The 22621-nt window shown below is 36.9% G+C and overlaps 2 protein-coding genes across 2 annotated transcripts; both read right to left on the bottom strand.

Moving 5' to 3' along the window:
* Positions 1 to 225: 225 nt before the first annotated feature.
* cops8 (COP9 signalosome subunit 8) lies at positions 226 to 22104 on the bottom strand. Its single transcript, XM_053626323.1, has 7 exons — positions 21892 to 22104; positions 17368 to 17438; positions 17227 to 17275; positions 15870 to 16002; positions 4358 to 4465; positions 1455 to 1517; positions 226 to 1066 (listed from the first exon to the last, which is right to left on the bottom strand). The coding sequence occupies exons 1-7, from the start codon at positions 21961 to 21963 to the stop codon at positions 987 to 989; spliced, it is 576 nt and encodes a 191-aa protein (XP_053482298.1). The 5' UTR covers positions 21964 to 22104; the 3' UTR covers positions 226 to 986.
* Positions 4752 to 7797, bottom strand: trim63b (tripartite motif containing 63b). Its single transcript, XM_053626322.1, has one exon. The coding sequence runs from the start codon at positions 6886 to 6888 to the stop codon at positions 5857 to 5859; it is 1032 nt and encodes a 343-aa protein (XP_053482297.1). The 5' UTR covers positions 6889 to 7797; the 3' UTR covers positions 4752 to 5856.
* Positions 22105 to 22621: the final 517 nt, after the last annotated feature.

Raw genomic sequence — 22621 nt, 5'->3', positions numbered from 1 at the left:
GCTGCTGTTGAAATTGCACATAAAACTCCAGCAAAGTAAATCCTTTGCTATCACATGAAAACAGATCTAGATTTTACGTGGTAAAAGCCTTTGCCTGCCAACACCAGATGTTTTTGTTAAGTCCAAGCCACCCCCAACCCCCTTCGGAAAAGAAATCCACTTGATAAAAACCAACAGCCGGTTGTATACTGGCTGTAGAATGACCAATTGTACTTCATCAACAGAGACGGTTCATTTTATGTGTTTATTCCTGTTGAAAAAACAACTGGCAATAGAATAAAACAAGAACTATGACAATCACAGATGTGTAGCAGGTAAAAGAGAACTTTCTCAAGAAGGTTGGAGTAAAAAGTTTAGATACAGTCTTTAGGTGTTCTGTGAACACAATTACATTAAACATTAATCCTTATTTCAATACATGCAGCACTGAACATAGTTGTATTCCATTTATTTCTAGTGCACAGTGCTAATATTCCACGGTTGCATGTACACCCCATATGTATGACATATGTATGACACATGCATGGTTTGTTTTCTCAAATGTGCACTCTTTATGCCTTTATAATACACTTTTAGCATCAAGTAAAAATATGCACAACAGAGTCTTTTACGCTTTATAGCATGGGATATAAGGAGAAATTATTCATTGTAATACATGGAAACCATCATGAGCTGTCTAGTGATTAATTTGTGACATTTGTGACAAGAAATTGTTCCAAGCACATTTCAAGGAATACTTAAATTGATTTGATATGCTAAATAATAATTTAATATTTATCCAGGCAAATAAGAGCACGGGCCAAATATTGTATGTTAAACAACAGCAAAATCAAATCCAACTTCAAGAAACACATGCATAGTGTAAGATTCGCATCTGGGAGAGTCCTGTATGTCACTCAGTTAAAAACAGGAAGAACATACTTAAGACCTTTGAATTCACACTGTTTAGCTGAGAAGATGGAAAAGGGGGGTTAAGGGTAGGGGGATCAGTTCTCAAGGAAAGCCACGTAGTCAGTGAGTCTGGCCAGCTGTTGCTCGTTTGGAACCAAAGAGACAGGGGGTGGATCTGGAGAGAAAGAACGGCAAAGAAGAGAGCATGAGCCTGACACGAGAATATAAATTTCATAAAATCTCCCCATTCTCTAACAACTTTTACTGCAAAGAAACATGTGAACATAATGTGACTAAACACATCTAGCTGAACTGTGTGTAAAATTAACTGTGTTAACTATGTTAAAAAACAGCAGAGGATGAATCAAATTAAACCATAGACCAAAGAATAAGGGAGAGAAGTGCGTGAGCAATAATTTATATGGTTACCATGGACAACAGACATTTTGTTTTTCTAAATGCGGGGGGAGTATAACTGGAAAATTACAAGCAAATGACTCAGACCTACACAAGGGGCAAAAAGAAAAGTTCTTTCTTTAAACAAAATGAAAGAGTGCCCCCACCTGGTTTCTGTGGCAATATCATTCGGGCATTGGGGTCCGCCTGCCACCCATGACTGATAACACCTTTAGAAAGAGAACAAGTAGGGAGATAGATAGATAGATAGATAGATAGAGAGAGAGAGAGAGAGAGAGAGAGAGCTCGATCGATTTCTGATGAAATCTTTCTAGCTACTGTAGTACATCAAGGCAGCTAATGAGGCATCTACTGTTTTCCTGTATCTAAAGCTCCTAGAAAGAGTTTTTTAAAAAATCCCTTTACAGAACTTTGTGAAAACCCTTTCATGCTTTTTCATTATATATGTCTATTTTTCAGTACATCAGTGGTTTCTTTCTTTTTCAGGACATTCCAAATTGTTGTAGGGGCTATACCCAATGTTTGTGCAACGCCTCTGAATGTTTGTCCCTTCTTTTCTCAGATTCAAAATGGCTTGCTTTTCTCCCATAGACATCTCTGATCTTCATGTTGGCTTACCCTTTTTAACAACAAATGAAGTCTTCAGAGGTGAAAATGAAGGCTAAAACCAAGAGTAGCTGTTCAGAGCTATTTCTTGCTTAAACATTCAATCTAGCAGGAAACACCTGGGTAACAAGAAACACTCGTCACTCACACGTCCCAATATCTTTGCTCGCCTACAAATTGGGTGTGTGATACAAAATGTGCTATGTTCTGTCGATTAAAATATCTACATATAAATACCAGGACATTAAAGCTGAAATTCCAAAATCTCTTCTCATATTCATCTTTTAATCTCAAACCCGAATGTGTTCAATCTACACCAAAAACAAATGAATTGTCCTTGCTGTTATAATAGTTTCTAAGGGGACTGTATTTCGAAGACTTGTAATTTGTGACCAATGTCATGCAAGAACTAAAACACACAGTTCTTGATCATTATATAATCAGTATACAGTGAGGGAAAAAAGTATTTGATCCCCTGCTGATTTTGTACGTTTGCCCACTGACAAAGAAATGATCAGTCTATAATTTTAATGGTAGTTGTATTTGAACAGTGAGAGACAGAATAACAACAAAAAAATCCAGAAAAACGCATGTCAAAAATTTTATAAATTAATTTGCATTTTAATGAGGGAAAAAAGTATTTGACCCCCTCTCAATCAGAAAGATTTCTGGCTCCCAGGTGTCTTTTATACAGGTAACGAGCTGAGATTAGGAGCACACTCTTAAAGGGAGTTCTCCTAATATCAGTTTGTTACCTGTATAAAAGACACCTGTCCACAGAAGCAATCAATCAGTCATATTCCAAACTCTCCACCATGGCCAAGACCAAAGAGCTCTCCAAGGATGTCAGGGACAAGACTGTAGACCTACACAAGTCTGGAATGGGCTACAAGACCATTGCCAAGCAGCTTGGTGAGAAGGGGACAACAGTTGGTGCGATTATTCGCAAATGGAAGAAGCACAAAAGAACTGTCAATCTCCCTCGGCCTGGGGCTCCATGCAAGATCTCACCTCGTGGAGTTGCATTGATCATGAGAACAGTGAGGAATCAGCCCAGAACTACACGGGAGGATCTTGTCAATGATCTCAAGGCAGCTGGGACCATAGTCACCAAGAAAACAATTGGTAACACACTACGCCGTGAAGGACTGAAATCCTGCAGCGCGCGCAAGGTCCGCTGCTCAAGAAAACACATATACATGCCCGTCTGAAGTTTGCCAATGAACATCTGAATGATTCTGAGGACAACTGGGTGAAAGCGTTGAGGTCAGATGAGACCAAAATGGAGCTCTTTGGCATCAACTCAACTCGCCGTGTTTGGAGGAGGAGGAATGCTGCCTATGACCCCTGGAACACCATCCCCACCGTCAAACATGGAGGTGGAAACATTATGCTTTGGGGTTTTTTTTCTGCTAAGGGGACAGGACAACTTCACCGCATCAAAGGGACGATGGACGGGGCCATGTACCGTCAAATCTTGGGTGAAAACCTCCTTCCCTCAGACAGGGCATTGAAAATGGGTCGTGGATGGATATTCCAGCATGACAATGACCCAAAACACATGGCCAAGGCAACAAAGGAGTGGCTCAAGAAGAAGCACATTAAGGTCCTGGAGTGACCTAGGCAGTCTCCAGACCTTAATCCCATAGAAAATCTGTGGAGAGAGCTGAAGGTTCGAGTTGCCAAACGTCAGCCTCGAAACCTTAATGATTTGGAGAAGATCTGCAAAGAGGAGTGGGACAAAATCCCTCCTGAGATGTGTGCAAACCTGGTGGCCAACTACAAGAAACGTCTGACCTCTGTGATTGCCAACAAGGGTTTTTAAACCAAGTACTAAGTCATGTTTTGCAGAGGGGTCAAATACTTATTTCCCTCATTAAAATGCAAATCAATTTATAACATTTTTGATGTGCGTTTTTATGGATTTTTTTTTTGTTATTCTGTCTCTCACTGTTCAAATAAATCTACCATTAAAGTTATAGACTGATCATTTCTTTGTCAGTGGGTAAACATACAAAATCAGCAGGGGATCAAATACTTTTTTCCCTCACTGTATAATGTCCCACAATGTCTCAAGCAAGAACACATAGTACATGGGATGAAGGAAAGTTACTGTGGGATTAATAAAATAAATGGGACTGTTATAAGGATGAGTGTGGGTTGTAGCGCAGGCAAACATAAATGTGTATGAATACTATTCTGCTAATTTTTTTTCCAAATGATTAATGAGTTCACTTTGAATTCAAATTAAAGCCGACATGTATATTATTAGATAATATAGAGTTAGTACAGTCCAAGAGTGGCTTGTAAATGTCTAATTGTATAAAGACATACAAACATTTTATTGTTGAACATTTAACAATTTGACATATTCTTTAGCTATTGGAACACTTATACTGAGGATCTAAATGAATGTCCGGTTTGATTTTAAATTGTATATTACCCTTTACAGCTTCTTCCACGGAATATCCCACAAAGGAGGCAAAGTCATCTGCACTGATTGACGTGTATGCTTGGGCTACAAGGCCATATGCCCTCCTGCGGGTAGACTCTAGATGGGGATAAAACACAAAACCAAATGACCTTATTGACTGAACGTCAAATTCAAGGTGTGAATATGTTTGCAAATTGAACCCCATTCATTAACCAATATAGTACATTTTAAAAATTTCTGCCCAGTGTGAGTCTACTTGTATTTTATAAACTTTTTTTATGTTCATTTAAAACATGTCATTTAAAAATATTATATATATATATATATATATATATATATATATATATATATATATATATATATATATATATATATATATATATATATATATATGCCACTACATTTCAATTTCTCAATGAAGCAACTATGACAGAGGGAGGAGCTTTACCAGGTACTTTACCATGTTCCTCTGTCTCCTTGTTGGTTTATGTTTGGTAACTCACTCTACTCAGTACTTTTCTCTCTGTCTCCCTCCAAGACCCCATCCCAGCCTTATTAACATCACAAACAAAGTGGTTGCTTCTTTTCACAAAATGGATTCATAAACAAAAGAAGGAGATTTTTTAAAAAATGGAACATAATATGCATATGTATAGCCTATATGTAACACATATGCTAAGACTGCTTTGCTTGTTGCAGCTATTTGGATTTATACAACAAGATAAAAGACTGAGTTTTGCTTTGTCTCTCAGATCAGCTCAGTGGTCATTTTATAAAACATGTTGCCTGGGGATTATTTCAGCTCAAGTCACACAGTGTTAGCAAAACATGACTCAAAGAATCTGGTTGCTTAATATTCCTCTTTAACTTGCAGTATGAGTTGCTGAAGAATCAGAGGGCAGAAATAGGAGCTTGGTCATCTGTCCTACACTGACATACTATTCCAAAGCCTCCTAAAAATAGGCCATGCAGTCTTTCATAAGCAAAGAAAGCTCAAACACACAACTGATTTTGAAGACATAAAAAAGAACAATGATAAAATTTAATCTAGATATCAAATTTATGTTTAAGAAGTATATGTAATTTAATGCTTTATTAAATATTTCATTATAATGCAGCAGAATAACCACAGTAATCACAAAAACTGACTTATACAATCTTACACAGTCTTATTTTAAATTTTACTTATTTTACATTGTTCTGTATTGGCTTCATATCCAAGTAAATTAACAGTATGATCATGTTTTCCACTCATTTCAGAATACAGTGTACTCTCAGCATATTATTCACATAGAAACTAATATATAAACTATCATTATAAAAAAAGTATAAAATGGCACTACATCTCTAACAATGTTGCTTTGTAGTTTTCAGTGTTCAAACAGCTTAGCAGCACACCCTGTAAAACCATCTAATACCTGTTAACATACATTATTTAGCAACATTTTTGACATTGTCCTTCACTTCTCCTTCACAGACTCTAACACTCTAACCACCATGTGTCCAGTTCACTCCTCTTCTTCTTCCTCTGCATCTTCATATTCTTCATCATCATCTGCTCCAAAGTCAATCTTGGACAACAATGTCTCAATTTGGTCTGTGAAAAGAGTAAAATGGTCCATCCTCTCAAAACCAGGTTCAGGTCTTTCCTCAGCCAGGGAACTCTTGGCTGCATCCTTTGTCTGTGCAATGAGACCCTTTGAGGTCTGCAGGAACTCTGCAGCACTGCTTTGTTCAAGGGCCTGAACTGCTGTATCAGTGAGTTCTGTGCCTGCTTGGAGGCGGTCTCCATAACGTCTAGCTAGCTTTCGTAAGGCTGCCACCTTCTCATCCTGCTCTTTGCTAATACGCTCCAAGAGGGCATTCTTTCTTTCCTCTAGAGCTACATATAGAACATCAAATCGCTCCCCTAGCCTTTGCTTAGCATGCTGGGCATTGTCCTGAACAGCTTTGCAAGCTTCTTCCATCTGGTTTAGAAGGGCCTGCAGTCGCCCATTGCCTGCAACCAGAGCATCAATGGCATTGCTCATCTCTCCCTTTTGGGCCTGGTAAACGCTAGCAAGGGGGGAAACTTCACAATCCTTGTGCTGTCCAAACACTTTACACATTGAGCAAGTGGGAATCTGGTGGGTCATACAGTAGATGTTAATCTTTTCATCCTGATGCTCCTCACACAGTGGTTCAGTGGAGACTTTAAGTTTTACAGGTGCTGCTGTCGTTCCACCACCTTCTTGCTGCTGTTTGTAAAGGTCAATAATGTTCTCTACTAGAAGATTCCTTTGAAGTCCATGTACACCGTGACGATCAAGAACCACTTCAAAACGACATGTTGGACACCTGAACACCCCACCTGAAAATCTGTAAGGGTTTCGAGAGTCGTAAAGGTCACTAGCACATCCACGGCACAGGTTATGTTGACAGGGAAGGATCACTACAGGCTTGGTGAACATATCAAGACAGATTGGGCAACTAAGTTGTTTTTCCAGACTTTCCATGGAATTAGGTGACCCCATCAGGGAGCCAGTCCTCTGGATGTCCATTTTAGCTACCGCTGGTGTCTAATGCTGGCTGCAATGTCTGTAGTAATTATGGCAACACAGCACAGGCATGTCCCATCAGCTGTCAGTTCTGCAGAAACACAGCAGCCAAAGGTTTTATACCATGCTCTTGTTGCTCGTGACACTCAATCCCACCAACCAATCAGGGCACACAGCTTGTTTTTAAGTCTCTTTTTGGAAAAGCAACACCCCTAACCTCCCAACAGCCACCATAAGTCACATGCCTCTAAGACTCCAGGACACAAAGCTTCAGCCTTTCCAGTGACAAATTCCGAACGATTAAATACTTGAGCAGTGATAAACAAGGCCCATCTGTTGAGCCATGGACCCAAGTCTGTCATATGGTTAATATAATAACCATTACAAATGAACTTTTAACTGTTTACTTTGTTAAAATTAAAATTGTAGCACTGTAGCATTGCCTTTTTTTTTTTAAAGAGAAGGCACAACTTAAAATTTAAATACATTTTTAAAAAGTAATGAAAATCAAAAGCTATTAATTTTTGTTATATACCATCTTTTGTTGACTGTACAGCAATGGAAGATGTTTTGACTAGATATCTTTACTATAAAGAAAAAACAGATTGTATTATGACCACCTATCAAATTTCACTGAACAGTATAAATTATCATTTTAAAATATACTGCAAAACAGATACTTGTTATATTAGCATATCCTCATACTATGTCAAACTGGCCAATATCAAATTTGTTCTTGAAAAAAAAAAACATTTTAATGTCTAGATATACATAGGGAACACACTGCTACATGAGCAAAGGACTATTTTTAACTTCTTGCCTTGGCTAGGGTGAATCAAGTGCAGGCACATGGGGATCAAGTGAATAGTGTGTGTAAGTGATTCCTTCACTTAGCTCAGAAAGAAGTTTCAGAGAAATGTTTTGCTCTTCTACTGAAATTAGTAACATTCCTCCCCCACCCCACCCACCCATAAAACTAGGCTGAGCACATTCCCAAGTGTTTGTCTACCTAATTTGTCAGGAAACCTAGTCTGGCAGAAAGCTTACATGCATTATAACAAAAGTGAGACACTGTAGGATCTGCAAGTCTTGAAATGAGAAATAACCTCCCACACTTCATAAGAGTCTCCATGTAAATATTTTGGTTGTAAAATAACTGTAAAGTGCAGAAGGACTGAACTTTGTAAAGATCAGAAGGACTGAAAAGCTTTGCACGGTTCCAGGAGGTCAGAACATGTTTGTCATTTACACTGATGGATAGCAGATATTCATATAAAAATCCCAAAGTTCAGCACAAGCACAACAAACTAAAACAAATCCCAAATAAAGCAGCTGCAAAGCACATGCCCCAGAGACTTGAACTGGTTTTACAACACCCTCTGCTGCTGTAAACTGTTACGTTCAAGACAGTTTGATTAACATGACTCGGCCACACTCCCCAAGACTTCTATACAAGCTTTGTACTCACAATTAGGCTTATCTTTCAGTAAACAGTTATGGTTATTTTGGGTCGTTGTGATTACTGAAGAATGCACTGAAAATCATCAAGTGGAAGCAGGAAACTGAATATAAGGAACACATTTAGAGTTACTTTGAGCTAATTTGGTAAGCTTTGATAAACCATAAAACAATGTGCTGATTGTAATAGAAGTTGATGATGTGATGCATACTTTATTTACTTAAAAATGCATTACTAAGACATTATACGCATTATGTCCACTTTATTAGGAACAGCTTACTCTTGTCTTTTTGAGTCATGTTGAGTTTTCTAATTTGTTTATTCTGAATACAGATTTCTATAAACCTGCTTTGTGATAATGTCCAGTGTTAAAAGTGCTACATAAATAAAATTTTATTTAACTAAATTCAGTAGGTTTTCTAGATAGAAAACACATCTGTGCGATGGAACAAAATACACTTACAGTGCTGTGAAAAATTTATTTGTTTTCTTCTGTTTTTGTACATGTCTCATAGTAGATAGTTTTAGACCTTCAAACGAAATACAACATAAAACAAACGCTACCTGAGTAAAAACAGAATACAGCTTTCATTTATTTATTTATCGAAGAGAAAAAAAGAAAAAAGTGATCCAACACATATCACCCATGTGAAACACTAACTGCCACATTAAACTTAAAACTTATCTGGTTGTGTCACCTTTAGCAGTAATAACTGCAACCAAAAGCTTCCGATAACTGGAGATCAGTCTTTCACAGCACTGTGGTGGAATTTTGGCCCACTCTTGGAGGGTTTTCGAGCATGAACTGCCTGTTTAACGTCCTGCCACAGCATCTCAATTGGCAGTACTTTAACTAGGCCACTCCAAAACTTGAATTTTGCTTTTTCTGAGCCATACAGAGGTGAACTACCTCCTATGCTTTGGAACATTCATCGCGTTTACATGGACAACAATAATCCACTCTTAACCCGATTAAGACCATACTTTGATTAAGAAACTACCATGTAAACAGCAATTTTTAATTACCTTAATCTAATTAAGGTCATACTCAAAGTAAGCAATAATCAAATTAAGACAGGCGGAGTCTTATACGTGCTAATAGACAACTGCTTGAAGCCGTGGGCTGCGTCCCAAACTGCATACTTTCCGTCTAAATAGTAGCCGAGATACATGTATTTTTCCCCACTACAGGCCAGTAGGCACTAGTAGGCAAGTATGCGGTTTGGGATGCAGCTGAACTCTTTTGTTCACCGTAAAATGTAAAACTGCCATGTGTGATCGTGTCCTGTCGCAAAATGCGGTGAAAACGCTCACACGACGTTCATAATGTGATTAAGGTGTTTACATGTCTGTAATACATGTCCATAATGCGACTAAAACAGGAGTACTCCACCTGTCTTAATTCGATTATTGCTTACTTCGAGTATGACCTTAATTAGATTAAGGTAATTTAAAATTGCTGTTTACATGGTAGTTTCTTAATCAAAGTTTGGTCTTAATTGGGTTAAGAGTGGATTATTGTTGTTCATGTAAACGCACTGATTGTCTTGCTGAATAATCCAGTTATGCTTGAGTTTCAACTTACGGCCTGAAGACCGGACATTCTCCTTTAGGATTTTCTGGTGGAGAGCAAAATTCATCTTTCACTGAATTACTGCAAGTTGCCCAGGCCCTGAAGCAGCAAAGCATCCCCACACCATCACACTTCCACCACTATGCTTGACCGTAGGTATGATTTTTTTTGTGGAATTCTGTGTTTGGTTTACACCAGATGTAACAGGACCCCTGTCTTCTCACCAGTTCCACTTTCCACTCATCAGTTCACAGAACATCCTCCCGAAATATCTGGGTTAGCAGTGGTTTTCACCTTACCACTCATGCATGGATGCCATTTTTGCCCAGTGTCTTTCTGATAGTGGTGTTACGAACAGTGACCTTTATTGATGCGAGAGAGGCCTGTAGTTCCTTTGGTGTTGTCCTTGGCTCTTTTGTGATTTCTTGGATGAGTCGTTGCTGTGCTCTTGAAGGAATTTTGGAAGGTCGGCCACTTCTGGGAAGGTTCACTACTGTGCAGAGTTTTTCCATTTGGAGATAATGGAGATATGGTCCTTTGGAGTCCCAGAGCCTTTGAAATAGCTTTGTGACCCTTCCCATACTGATGTATTTCAATCACCACCTTCCTCATCATTTCTGGAATTTCTTTCAATTTTGGCATAGTGGGTTACTGGGTAAGACTTTTTCACCAACCTCATGATGTTGAAAAAGTTCTATTTAAGTGTTGATTTGATTGAACAGGGTTTGCAGTAATCAGGCCTGGTTGTGTCTAGTCCAGTTGAACCCTGTATTTATGTATGCAGTTTCATAGATTTGTAGAATTAGTATCTATGGGGACAAATACATTTTCACACAGGTGCAGTTGGTATTGGATAACTTTTTTGCTTCATTAAATGACATTATCATTTTACCATTTATCATTTATTAAAAACTGTATTTTGTTTTTACTCAGGCTGCCTTTGTTTTATCTTAGGTTTTGTTTTAATTTCTGAAACAATTTAGTATGAAATATAAACAAAAACAGAAGAAATCAGGATCCTGATTTTTTATGTTTTTGTGTATATATCTTGGGCAAATACTTTTTCACAGCACTGTATTTATAATCTGTGCACTACCCATGTTGGGTGTAAAGATCACTTTTTATTAACATGGCAGCATGTTGTATGAGGTGACACTGTGGTCTGGTGTAAAATGGGTTCCAAAAGAATTCCTTAAAGGTCTAAATTGAAAAAAGTCTAATTAAATTTCAGTTTAGTTTTATTTACTATTTTAAAGATATCTACTAAATCTGTTTCATGTGCAGAAAACTACAATAAGTGGCTGGTTAAAAAAAAACAAAAAAACTCTCCTGTGAAGGTTGAGAACATGTGATGTATATTTGGGACGCTTGACAATGGTATTAGGAATTGTATTGTATCTCATAATATGCCTTTCTTTTAAACTATTCAGTAGTCCTATACACAGAACTTAATAGCCCATGTTGTGTGACTGCAGAGCAACAAAATATCTTCCTCTGCTGCATGGTCATTTCCCCTGTCCATGCTGCCAAACTGATAAAGCAGTGAATGTCTTCACTTGCCAAACATTTAGAGATGCCTCCATGTTTGTCTTTGGTTAGCAACATGCTGGCCAGCTAATTGTGATGAGTGATGCATTTTGTCCTACTCAAAAATAATCTTTTATAGTCAGAGTCATTGTTGTAGATTTAACAAGCTAATATGTCTGTATGTTGATTGAACAAAAGCAAATAATTGTATATCCAGTATGTCATTTAAAGGTAAGAAGTGCTACTTTCTTTACTGCTGATGCTGTGTGCTGCCACATTGACTATAAATCACTTGCTGAACTCTTGCTAAACTGAGTTGAGGAGACCACACTGGGTTTTTGAGGAGGAATTCCAAGTTGAGGAGGCATTTTATTTGGTTTTTACTGGTTAGAGGTCAGGAATTAGGAGTTAGCATCGGCTACCAGTAATAGTGGTTTGTTAACTCACTTGATATGTTTATTTACAACCCTGAGTACAGGTCAATAACGATAACAATAATAACAATAATAATAATTACAAAATGGCTAAATGTTAATGCTAGGGACTAGCGGCTACAGCCAACTCAACCAGGTTCTGTTGGGTTTTGTTTTTTCTGTAATGGTGTAATTTGTACGTGGCTCAGTGATAGAGGTCATGGAAGTACAATAGTTAGGTGATTGCATATTACACAAGATCTCACAAGCCTACTGCATACAGTGAAATAGATGGGTAGATACAGATCGAGTGAAGAACATAAATATGAAAAAAAATTAAGTGCAATATGAAAAAACACAAGAAATATATGTAACTGAATGTGCAATAGGATTTTGTGCATAATGGATACAGTTGAGGCCAAAGGTTTACATACACTGAGGCTAAAGATATTCAGTTTCAGTTTTTCACAACTTCACATATTTCATATTATTATACATTCCTTTTGGCAAGTCAATTAGGGCATTTACTATGTTCACATCAAAGGTCATTTTAAAATTGACTCGAGACAGATTTATTTCAACTTTATCTCACTATATCAGAATTCCACTGGATCAAATTTTTACATACATCAGTTTGGCTCTCTCTCGTTTTTACATTTACATTATACATTTATGTACTTAGTAATTAGGAGTGACAATTGTGAGCGCACACGTGGCAGTATTTAAGGGCATACCTTTAGAACCAGTGCCTTTTTTGCTAGAGATGCACCGATATAAACTTCTCAGCCGATACCAATAAACAATTATTCAGAGTGATATCGGCTGATAGCGATAACCAATACCGATAGTTCTGCCTTTTCTGCCTTCTTTTAAATTAATAATAATTAATTCCACAATTCTGAAAGAAATGCAAATAAAATCTTTATTCTGTCCATTTCAACAAGTTGTTTCACAATAACTGGTCTCAAACAGAAAACACGTTACTCTAATTAAGATTAACACATGAACTAAATTCTGATGATTAAAGTAAGATTTCATAACTTATTGAATGTTATTAATTCATATTAACAGAATTAAGTGAGTGAATTCTAAAAAAAAAAAAAACACCTATTAGGCTCACATTCACTCACCACAAACAAAAGCATTTCTACTTCATCATTGACATCAAACTGGTAATATATAATATATAATATATATGGTAGCATAATATAAACTTTTTTTTTTGATGATATTAATTCATTAACTTTAACTGGATTTGAAAAACTACTCTACAAATATATTTTTCTGTGCAATATATACTACTTTTTTGTCAACACATCTTCATTTAAATCTTTCAACGGTGTACTGGCTCTTTAATTAATTACAAGCAGCGTGGGGGGAAAAATTTGACTCAACGCCAAAATTCCCATTTCACTGCTGCTCCCTTCGGGTGTAAAATTTTAGCGGCGCAGACATTACAAACTGTAGTTTTGTCATCATTCAAGAGACAAAGACACATCAAGAGACATCATCTTTACACACAGCACGAAATCTATGCGTTTTCCCGCCCTCTTTTGATTGAAAGGATATAATCAGCCCTGATCATTGGATGCTTTTAAACTATCGGCCGATAGCGGGAAAAATAGTGATTATCAGCCGATACATGGGTGCATCTCTAGTCTGGGTTACAAAGCTATTTCAAAGGTTCTGGGATTCCAAAGGACCACAGTGAGAGCCATTATCTCCAAATGGAAAAATTCGGCACAGTAGTGAATCTTCCCAGAAGTGGCCGACCTTCCAAAATTCCTCCAAGAGCATAGCAGCTACTCATCCAGGAAGTCACATAAGAGCCAAGGACAACATTAAAGGACCTACAGGCCTCGCTTGCATCAATGTATGTCACTGTTCATGACTGCATTATCAGAAAGACACGAGGCAAAAACCACTGCTAACCCAGAAGAACATTAAAGCTCTTCGGAATTTTGCCAAAACACACATTCATGATCCTCAAATATTTTGGGAGGATGTTCTGTGGACTGATGAGTCAAAAGTGGAACTATTTGGAAGACAGGGGTCCCATTACATCTGGCATAAACCAAACACAAAATTTCACAAAAAGGACATCATACCTATGGTCAAGCATGGTGGTGGCGGTGTGCTAGTGTGTGGATGCTTTGCTGCTTCAGGGCCTGGGCCACTTGCAATAATTGAGGGAAACATGAATTTTGCTCTCTACCAGAAAATCCTAAAGGAGAATGTCCGGTCTTCAGTCTGTAAGTTGAAACTCAAGCGCAAGTGGATTATGCAACAAGACAATGATCTAAAGTATAGGAGTAAGTCCACCTCTGAATGGCTCAAAAAAATCACAGTTAAGGTTTTGGAGGTTCAAATCCTGACTTGAACAATTTGAGATGCTGTGGCAGAACCTTAAAAGGGTAGTTCATGCTCGAAAACCCTCCAGTGTGGCTGAACTAAAGAAGTTCTGCAAAGAAGAGTGGGCCAAAATTCCACCACAGTGATGTGAAAGACTGATCTCCAGTTATCTGAAGCATTTGGTTGCAGTTATTACTGCTAAAGGTGACACAACCAAATTTTAAGTTTAAGGGGGCAATTAGTGTTTCACATTGGTGATAGGTGTTGGATAACTTAAAATTAAAAAAATAAAAACTATATTGTGTATTTACTCAGGTTGCCTTTTTTATGTTATATTTTGTTTGAAGATCTAAAACTATTTTGTATGAGATATACACAAAAACAGAAGAAATCAGGATGGGGCAAACACTTTTTCACAGCATTGTAGTAAATAAAAGCTGAAAATTCGGTCTCAGTTATTTTTTTTAATTTACCTTTTATGGTAATAAAGATTAACTAATTGACACAGGAAATGTATGGTAACAGGAAAAGTGGTTTTGTGTGGAAAAACTAAAACTGAATATCTTTAGTCTCTTTTGACTTTAACTATATATGCAAAAATGTTATGAAAATATGAATGTTTAGTTGCGTATATAACATGAAGTAATAGCGTAGCACAAGGTTATAGATCATGACTATGGCTATTTGCCTCCTACTAATTTCCATGTGCACATTTGTGTATGTATGTGATAGCTTCAGCAAAACTAATGAAATCTTTTCCAAGCACTGAAAGCTTTCAAAAGACATGCAGATAGGTTAAGAAATCATACAGTAAATATGCTGCCCTTGATTCTCATTAACCTGTTCATTTGGTTCTAAATTATGATGTAAATACACTGACAATGACACTGTTTGCTGTAATAATAATAATTTACTAATTTTGTGGAGATATAATGAATTGTGGCCTTAGGAAACTGAACTTGGTACTTATCACTCTCAGATTGAGGCAGTTAAAGAATGTCTCAAACAAACATAAATCTGTAAGTCAAACATTGTTATTTTATACTGCAGGAATCTCTAATAAACACAATAGCATTAGCTAAAAGTTACAGCAAACCACAGGAAATTGTTCTTAATGCCTATAATACTTGATAGTTACAATTTAAGTATTTTAAGATTTAGTCTTAAGACCTGTTATGCTATTTTCCTTCATTGCTGAACACAAAATTGTCACAATTGGATAAAGAAGCTTCTGGCAAATCGTACCATGTCCTATTTTCATTATCATAAATCAAATACAAAAAATTAATGTGTGGCAAAATAAAACAAAAAGTGTTGGAAAATGGTTTCAGTGGTGCTTCTCATGTAGTACATTTTATACTAATCAACACACCAACCAACATAAGGAACCAGAATTAATAAATATGTTAACATGTTTGTTCACTGTAACTGTCTCATGTCACATTTCTAAGTAAATTGTGTTGTCTTTACAGTCCTTCATATTCTGCTGGTACTACTTGGCTGTACAAAAGGTCACTTTGATTGGTATAAACAAACCAGGCAAACATCTATAGATTGTTCATTTGCATTTCTTTTTAGTATTAGTGTGTAGTGTCAAAGTCCTCATAATCAACATACTGTCACATGGACACTGTCACATGGAGACAGCCTGAAAAAGTACCTCTTAGAGACTCCATTACAGGAAGAATTGGTTCAGACCACTGATGGGCAGCAATTGCACTGTAGATGCCTGGGAAATCTCGCTGCCAGATACACTGTCCTACCGCCCAAATAGCTGCCAGTTCTGGGTGTGCCTGTGCAAATACATTTCATTAGATTTCAACAATATTTTGTTATTTACAGTGTTATTAACAGTTTCTGTACATGATTTTAATGATTATGTTCATCTCAGACCTCCAATTTGTTTATCCAATTCAGATTTATTATACTGCCCAAGCTTCTGAAATTAAAATTTTTATTTTATTTAATTTCACATGTGGACCAAAGTGTATACTACTTGGCATTAGACACGTGCTGATTACAGTTCTGAAACACAATAATTGCCATTTTTGTTTGTTTGAACATGCAAACACATTAGATTTTTATTTTATTTTTTTTTAGAAACAATAATTATGTTTTCTATTGTACTAAATATGAAAACTAAAATATATGTTCCTGTAGAGGTCAACCACAATGGATTACAGGTTTAAAGAATAATGTAAAACATAACAGGTCATTGTATAAATAATATAACATGCATACATCAAACTAAGGGCTTTTCACTTTACCACTTCCAGTGTTAATCACTGCATCAATGTGGCACTGTAATAAATACCAAATCACCAATTTGATCATCTGGGACAAAATAAAATGGCATACCACACATGTGATAAACCAGAGGCTGTATATACTGTGGATAAACTCAGTTTCAATGAAAAGCGAAGCACACATGTTTTACCTCCATCCAAACCATCACGTCGTTAACACGTCTAATTTTTCTAACGTGTTTTATAAGTTGTCTCCTGTCAGACCAGAGTTTCTGTCATGTTAGAAACTCTCCCAACATTTTTCTTTAGTACAGATATGTTTTATAGAAGTTATTGGATGATATTTATCAGAGCGTAGTGAGAAGATGATAGGTGGAGAGAGTTGAATGACATTGTGGACAGTCACTTTTTACAGATTTAAATACAGAGCACAACTCAGTAAGCTTCTCAAGCATATGACAGTAAATACATGGCATAGAGCTATGAGTAACCTGTAGCTAGTAGGTATAGTCTACATTATACTGGAGGGTGAAATGCATAAATAAATGTGTACACAACCACCTAAATAAATTTAGGCATACATTCAGAAATAAATTATTAACTAATATTATATATATATATATATATATATATATATATATATATATATATATATATATATATATATATATATTTATTTATAAATAAATAAACAAATGATTTTGGTCTCATATTTATTCATTCACCATTTACACTAGAAAATGTTCTCATTAGGACAACTATGAGTGTTACCGTTTTGATTGCTTGTGGAATCCGCTTCCAAAGATACCTGGCATTGTTCCTGTGGAGTTGTAATAGTAATAATAATAATCATCATCATCATCATCATCATAATAACAACAACAACAACAACAATAATAATAATGCACTCACATATCATTATGCAGCAGGTAGAGGACCAGTAACTGGGAATACACTTGTGGAGTTGCAATGCCACCTGGAGCCTGCAACAGTAAGTAGCAGATTTTATGCAATATCAAATGTCAGGAAATATTTTGGACAGAGATGTGGGAAATGCATACATTTTTAAATTGTTTAGACAATTTAAATGATAAAAACATGGCATGGTGTTTTCAGAGCACTGCTGTATAATCAGTCTAATTATTAATAATCAGTTTCAATACAAATAAAACAATCAAACAACTAGTAGCTAATAATACCAAAGCTTTTTTCTTATTTTAGATTTTTGCATGGTTTGAGTGTTTATGATTGCATTCTGTCATGGAGAGCCTGTGAGATAATCCACACTTGTAATCCAGAACTATCAATCACTTCACAACAACTGATACATATTATACTTTATATGGTTACACGACCATGTTATAACAGTTTTAAAAAGCTCTTCAGTCGCTTTCAAACAACACTGTCCCCATGCTTCTGTAATCTACAGTGCTTGAGAAAGGTTCCATGGAAATCTGACATTTTAGCCAACTTTGGAGCTCTATTTACGGTTAAAATTATGACTCATGTGCTGCTTTGGAGCTCATTAGTCAATCAGTCAACCATTTTCCCCAGGTCCAAGACTTTGTTTTCTAAATAGAATTTATACTTGAATTTTTTTATTTTTATCATATGGTGAACCTGTAGTACATTTTGTTTACTACCTTAAACTTCTGTTAATATTAACATTTGATTTATTTAGCTTTATACAAACAGAAATGGGCATTCTTTTGCATTGTATCTGGTTCAGAATAAAAAAGAAGTTTAATTTTTCTTCAATATATTATGAAAATTGAACTGAATCTAATCATGAAGCCAGTATGTTGAATGGAATCAAATGGTGACTGGAGCGTATCGTTACACCCCAACAAATAGATGATTACAGGATTTACAGACAGTAAACTGCAATTAAATGTCTTTCAAAAATCAAGAGATTATTTTCATCTATATAACCCTACAGACATACAGCCATTATATAACGTTTGGGACACTATTAAATATTCAGTCAAAATTAACCACAAATCCTTCAATAATTGTATCGTTAGTAAAGTGCTATTTCTAAAATAGAAAGGGTGTGACTTCTGAATAATTTTAATTATAATCAAATATCCATAACAATCAAATTGGTTAACTGCTAAGACAAGGAGGAAAAATATGTTTAATCTGATGTAATTATGGCTTTAACATCAAATCAATAATTAAAATAATCAACAACAAATTTCATTATGGATGAGTTGGGTCTGTGACATCACTGTGTATAACCCCTGTCAGTGACGTCACTTCACAAGGGTGAAAAACGCATTTCAATGAATTAAACACATCTGAAAAACAGCAGAGGTCACAGTGTGAGCTGCTGAGGGAAAAGTGCACGATCAAGGTTGTCCAAAACAGGAGAATGACTAAAATATTCATTTTGATCAAATATGTTGTTTGATGCGATATTTAGAAACTAAAGTAATGGGTTTTTTTTTTTTTAATGAGAGCAGTAACTGTAATGGGGTTATAACATTTAATTGTGTATAAATGTAAGAAGTGTCATACATTTCTAGAATAAAGGAACATGTTCCTGTGTTCAAATGAAGGGATGTATATTACTGCAGAACATTCAACCTCTTCCCAGTTAACACTTAGTTTGTGCTTTTGTTTTTCTTCTTTTTAGCATTTTTAATAGTGATTTAACTTCTGATTTAAAGCTTGTGGACAATCAGTTGTTTTTTTTGTTTTCAAAATATAATGTTAATATTTTACTAAAAATCCTTTACACAATATATAGCACAGTCCACATAAATACATTTAATACCTTTTTCATAGCCTTCAATTCGCACAATGTTTGAAGGACAACATTGGGCAGAATGTGAAATCAACTAATCAAAGAAATAATTGACAGATTAATCAATTATCAAAATAATCATTACTTGCAGCCCTATATGTAATGAAGTATAATTTTCTACTGCAATTAAACTTTTCTCCGGTCAGTGACAGGACACAAGAGTTTACATATTTTACAGATGTACTGAAAATCTTATTGAATTAATTTAAAAAATGTGACCGCAATGGAAATGCATGTTTGTTATTATATAAAGACACAACAGGTACAGTGTCTCACAAAAGTGAGTACTCCCCTCACATTTTTGTAAATATTTGATTATATCTTTTAATGTGACAGCACTGAAGAAATGACACTTTGCTACAATGTAAAGTAATGAGTGTACAGCTTGTGTAACGGTGTAAATTTACTGTCCCCTCAAAATAACTCAACACACAGCCATTAATGTCTAAACCGCTGGCAACAAAAGTGAGTACACCCCTAAGTGAAAATGTCCAAATTGGGCCCAATTAGCCATTTTCCCCTCCCCGGTGTCATGTGACTTGTTAGTGTTACAAGGTCTCAGGTGTGAATGGGGAGCAGGTGTGTTAAATTTGGTGTCATCGCTCTCACACTCCCTCATACTGGTCACTGGAAGTTCAACATGGCACCTCATGGAAGAACTCTCTGAGGATCTGAAAAAAAGAATTGTTGCTCTACATAAAGATGGCCTAGGCTATACGAAGATTGCCAAGATCCTGACACTGAGCTGCAGCACGGTGGCCAAGACCATACAGCGGTTTAACAGGACAGGTTCCACTCAGAACAGGCCTCGCCATGGTCGACCAAAGAAGTTGAGTGCACATGCTCAGCATCATATACAGAGGTTGTCTTTGGGAAATAGACGTATGAGTGCTGCCAGCATTGCTGCAGAGGTTGATGGGGTGGGGGTCAGCCTGTCAGTGCTCAGACAATACGCCACACACTGCATCAAATTGGTCTGCATGGCTGTCGTCCCAGAAGGAAGCCTCTTCTACAGATGATGCACAAGAAAGCCTGCAAACAGTTTGCTGAAGACAAGCAGACTAAGGACATGGATTACTGGAACCTGTGGTCTGATGAGAGCAAGATAAACTTATTTGGTTCAGATGGTGTCAAGCGTGTGTGGTGGCAACCGGGTGAGGAGTACGAAGACAAGTGTGTCTTGCCTACAGTCAAGCATGGTGGTGGGAGTGTCATGGTCTGGGGCTGCATGAGTGCTGCCGGCACTGGGGAGGTACAGTTCATTGAGGGAAACATGAATGCCAACATGTACTGTGACATACTGAAGCAGAGCATGATCCCCTCCCTTCGGAGACTGGGCCTAAGGTCTCTAACATCCACCAGCTCCGTGATGTCGTCATGGAGGAGTGGAAGAGGAATCCAGTGGCAACCTGTGAAGCTCTGGTGAACTCCATGCCCAAGAGGGTTAAGGCAGTGCTGGAAAATAATGGTGGCCAAACAAAATATTGACACTTTGGGCCCAGTTTGGACATTTTCACTTAGGGGTGTACTCACTTTTGTTGCCAGTGGTTTAGACATTAATGGCTGTGTGTTGAGTTATTTTGAGGGGACAGCAAATTTACACTGTTATACAAGCTGTACACTCACTACTTTACAATGTAGCAAAGTGTCATTTCTTCAGTGTTGTCACATTAAAAGATATAATCAAATATTTACAAAAATGTGAGGGGTGTACTCACTTTTGTGACCATAGTGTCCATGTTATAGCCTATTTACTAAACCGGTGATGAAAATGCACACAAAGTGAAGCGTCATGAAAACTCATGATGTGTCTATTTTTATCACCGTTGTACTAGCTCACGTTTTGCTGTCATCAAGGACAACTACACTGAGTTGTGTATAAGCAAGGACCAGGATTTCTCTCATCCTTCCCATGGACTGATCATGTTCTGTCTAGAAGAAGGCTAGGGCCAAGTATACCGGATTCATGAACAGTTACCTCCTACAGGATATTCTTCTAAACAAATTACGACTATTTCATTACATTTCACTTCACTCTGCTACTCAGACCACTGCGCTGTCACTTTACTAGAGGGACATCATATTTCCCAAATATTCACACTGCTGTTCAGGACTATTTACATTTTGCAAGATCAGTACAATAGTACTTTCACAAAATAATTTTGGTTTTGTACCATTTATTTACTGTATTGTTTATTGTGTTGTACTATTGCCTATATGTAATGTCTGTCACTCTCATGTTCACGGACTTAGAGTAATGACTGAGTGAACATTTTTAAATATGTAAGGTCTATCTTTTGTAGCTCCACATTCCCTCTGCATGAGAATGAAAACTGAAAAACATGTGCATTTTATTTTCCATATTACACACTCACTGTTCAGTAACTCAACTAGTGTCTTCTCCAGAGTAAGCATAAGTTGCATGCAGTTTAATCAACTGGTTTATTTCTTAATCGAATAAAAGTCCGTTATATCACCAGCTCTGTCTGTCTCTGTAATGACAGTGAAGTTGCACACTGTTAATATATAGTTAATGCTAATCGCAGCCTGTGTAACTGGACTAAACTCAATGCTAAGCCACTTCACTAGCCTTCTATCACACCAGTCTTCTATCCGCTCCGTTTTACCTCCAGCTCCTGAGTCTCACACTGCTCCAGAAGCTTCTCGTAATGTTCTCCCAGCATGACTGCCACTGGCATCTTCAAGAAACTTCACACAAAACACAATGTCAATGTTTCTGCTAACCGGTAACGATACAGCGAAATGCTAAATGGTGTTTTTTCTTCTTCTTTGTTTTGCAAACACAAACATGTTCGGCAACATCGCCACCTATTGAACAGAACCAAATGGACAGTAATTGGACTTCTTCTTCTTCTTCCACTTCTATGAGGTTTTCCCCATTTGATGGCGCATTAGCGCCCCAGCTGGGCTGGAGTGTAGAGGCACGTATAGCTACAGGTCTAGCGTCGTTCATTCATCTACAGTAACCGGTTTATCCTGGTCAGTGTCGCGGTGGATCCGGACCCCATACCCGGGAATACTGGGTACAAGGTGGAAAAAGTCACTTAATACATGATTTAATTAAACAAATTATTAATTATGGTAGAAGATCAGTCTGGCTTGGTGCATGAGCGGTGATTAGATGTAAAGATGAAAAGCAGCAAGTTATGAAAAGAAGAATTTAGCCAGTGGTATAATTGTTCTCTCCAGGATTTTGCTTTTTTTTTTTTTACGATCGCAGAAATTAACACAAAATCAAGTAAACTCTGCAATATTCTGAGGAGCTTGCAATTTTTTCCAAATTACTGCAGATTTTCTGCAGTAATTTTGGGCCAAGACACGTCATGTGATGTCATC

The sequence above is a fragment of the Ictalurus furcatus genome, chromosome 6, assembly GCF_023375685.1.
Source record: "Ictalurus furcatus strain D&B chromosome 6, Billie_1.0, whole genome shotgun sequence".
Lineage (NCBI taxonomy): Eukaryota > Metazoa > Chordata > Actinopteri > Siluriformes > Ictaluridae > Ictalurus > Ictalurus furcatus.
The sequence above is the reverse complement of the archived record's forward strand: the minus strand, read 5'-3'. Positions and strand labels throughout refer to the sequence as shown.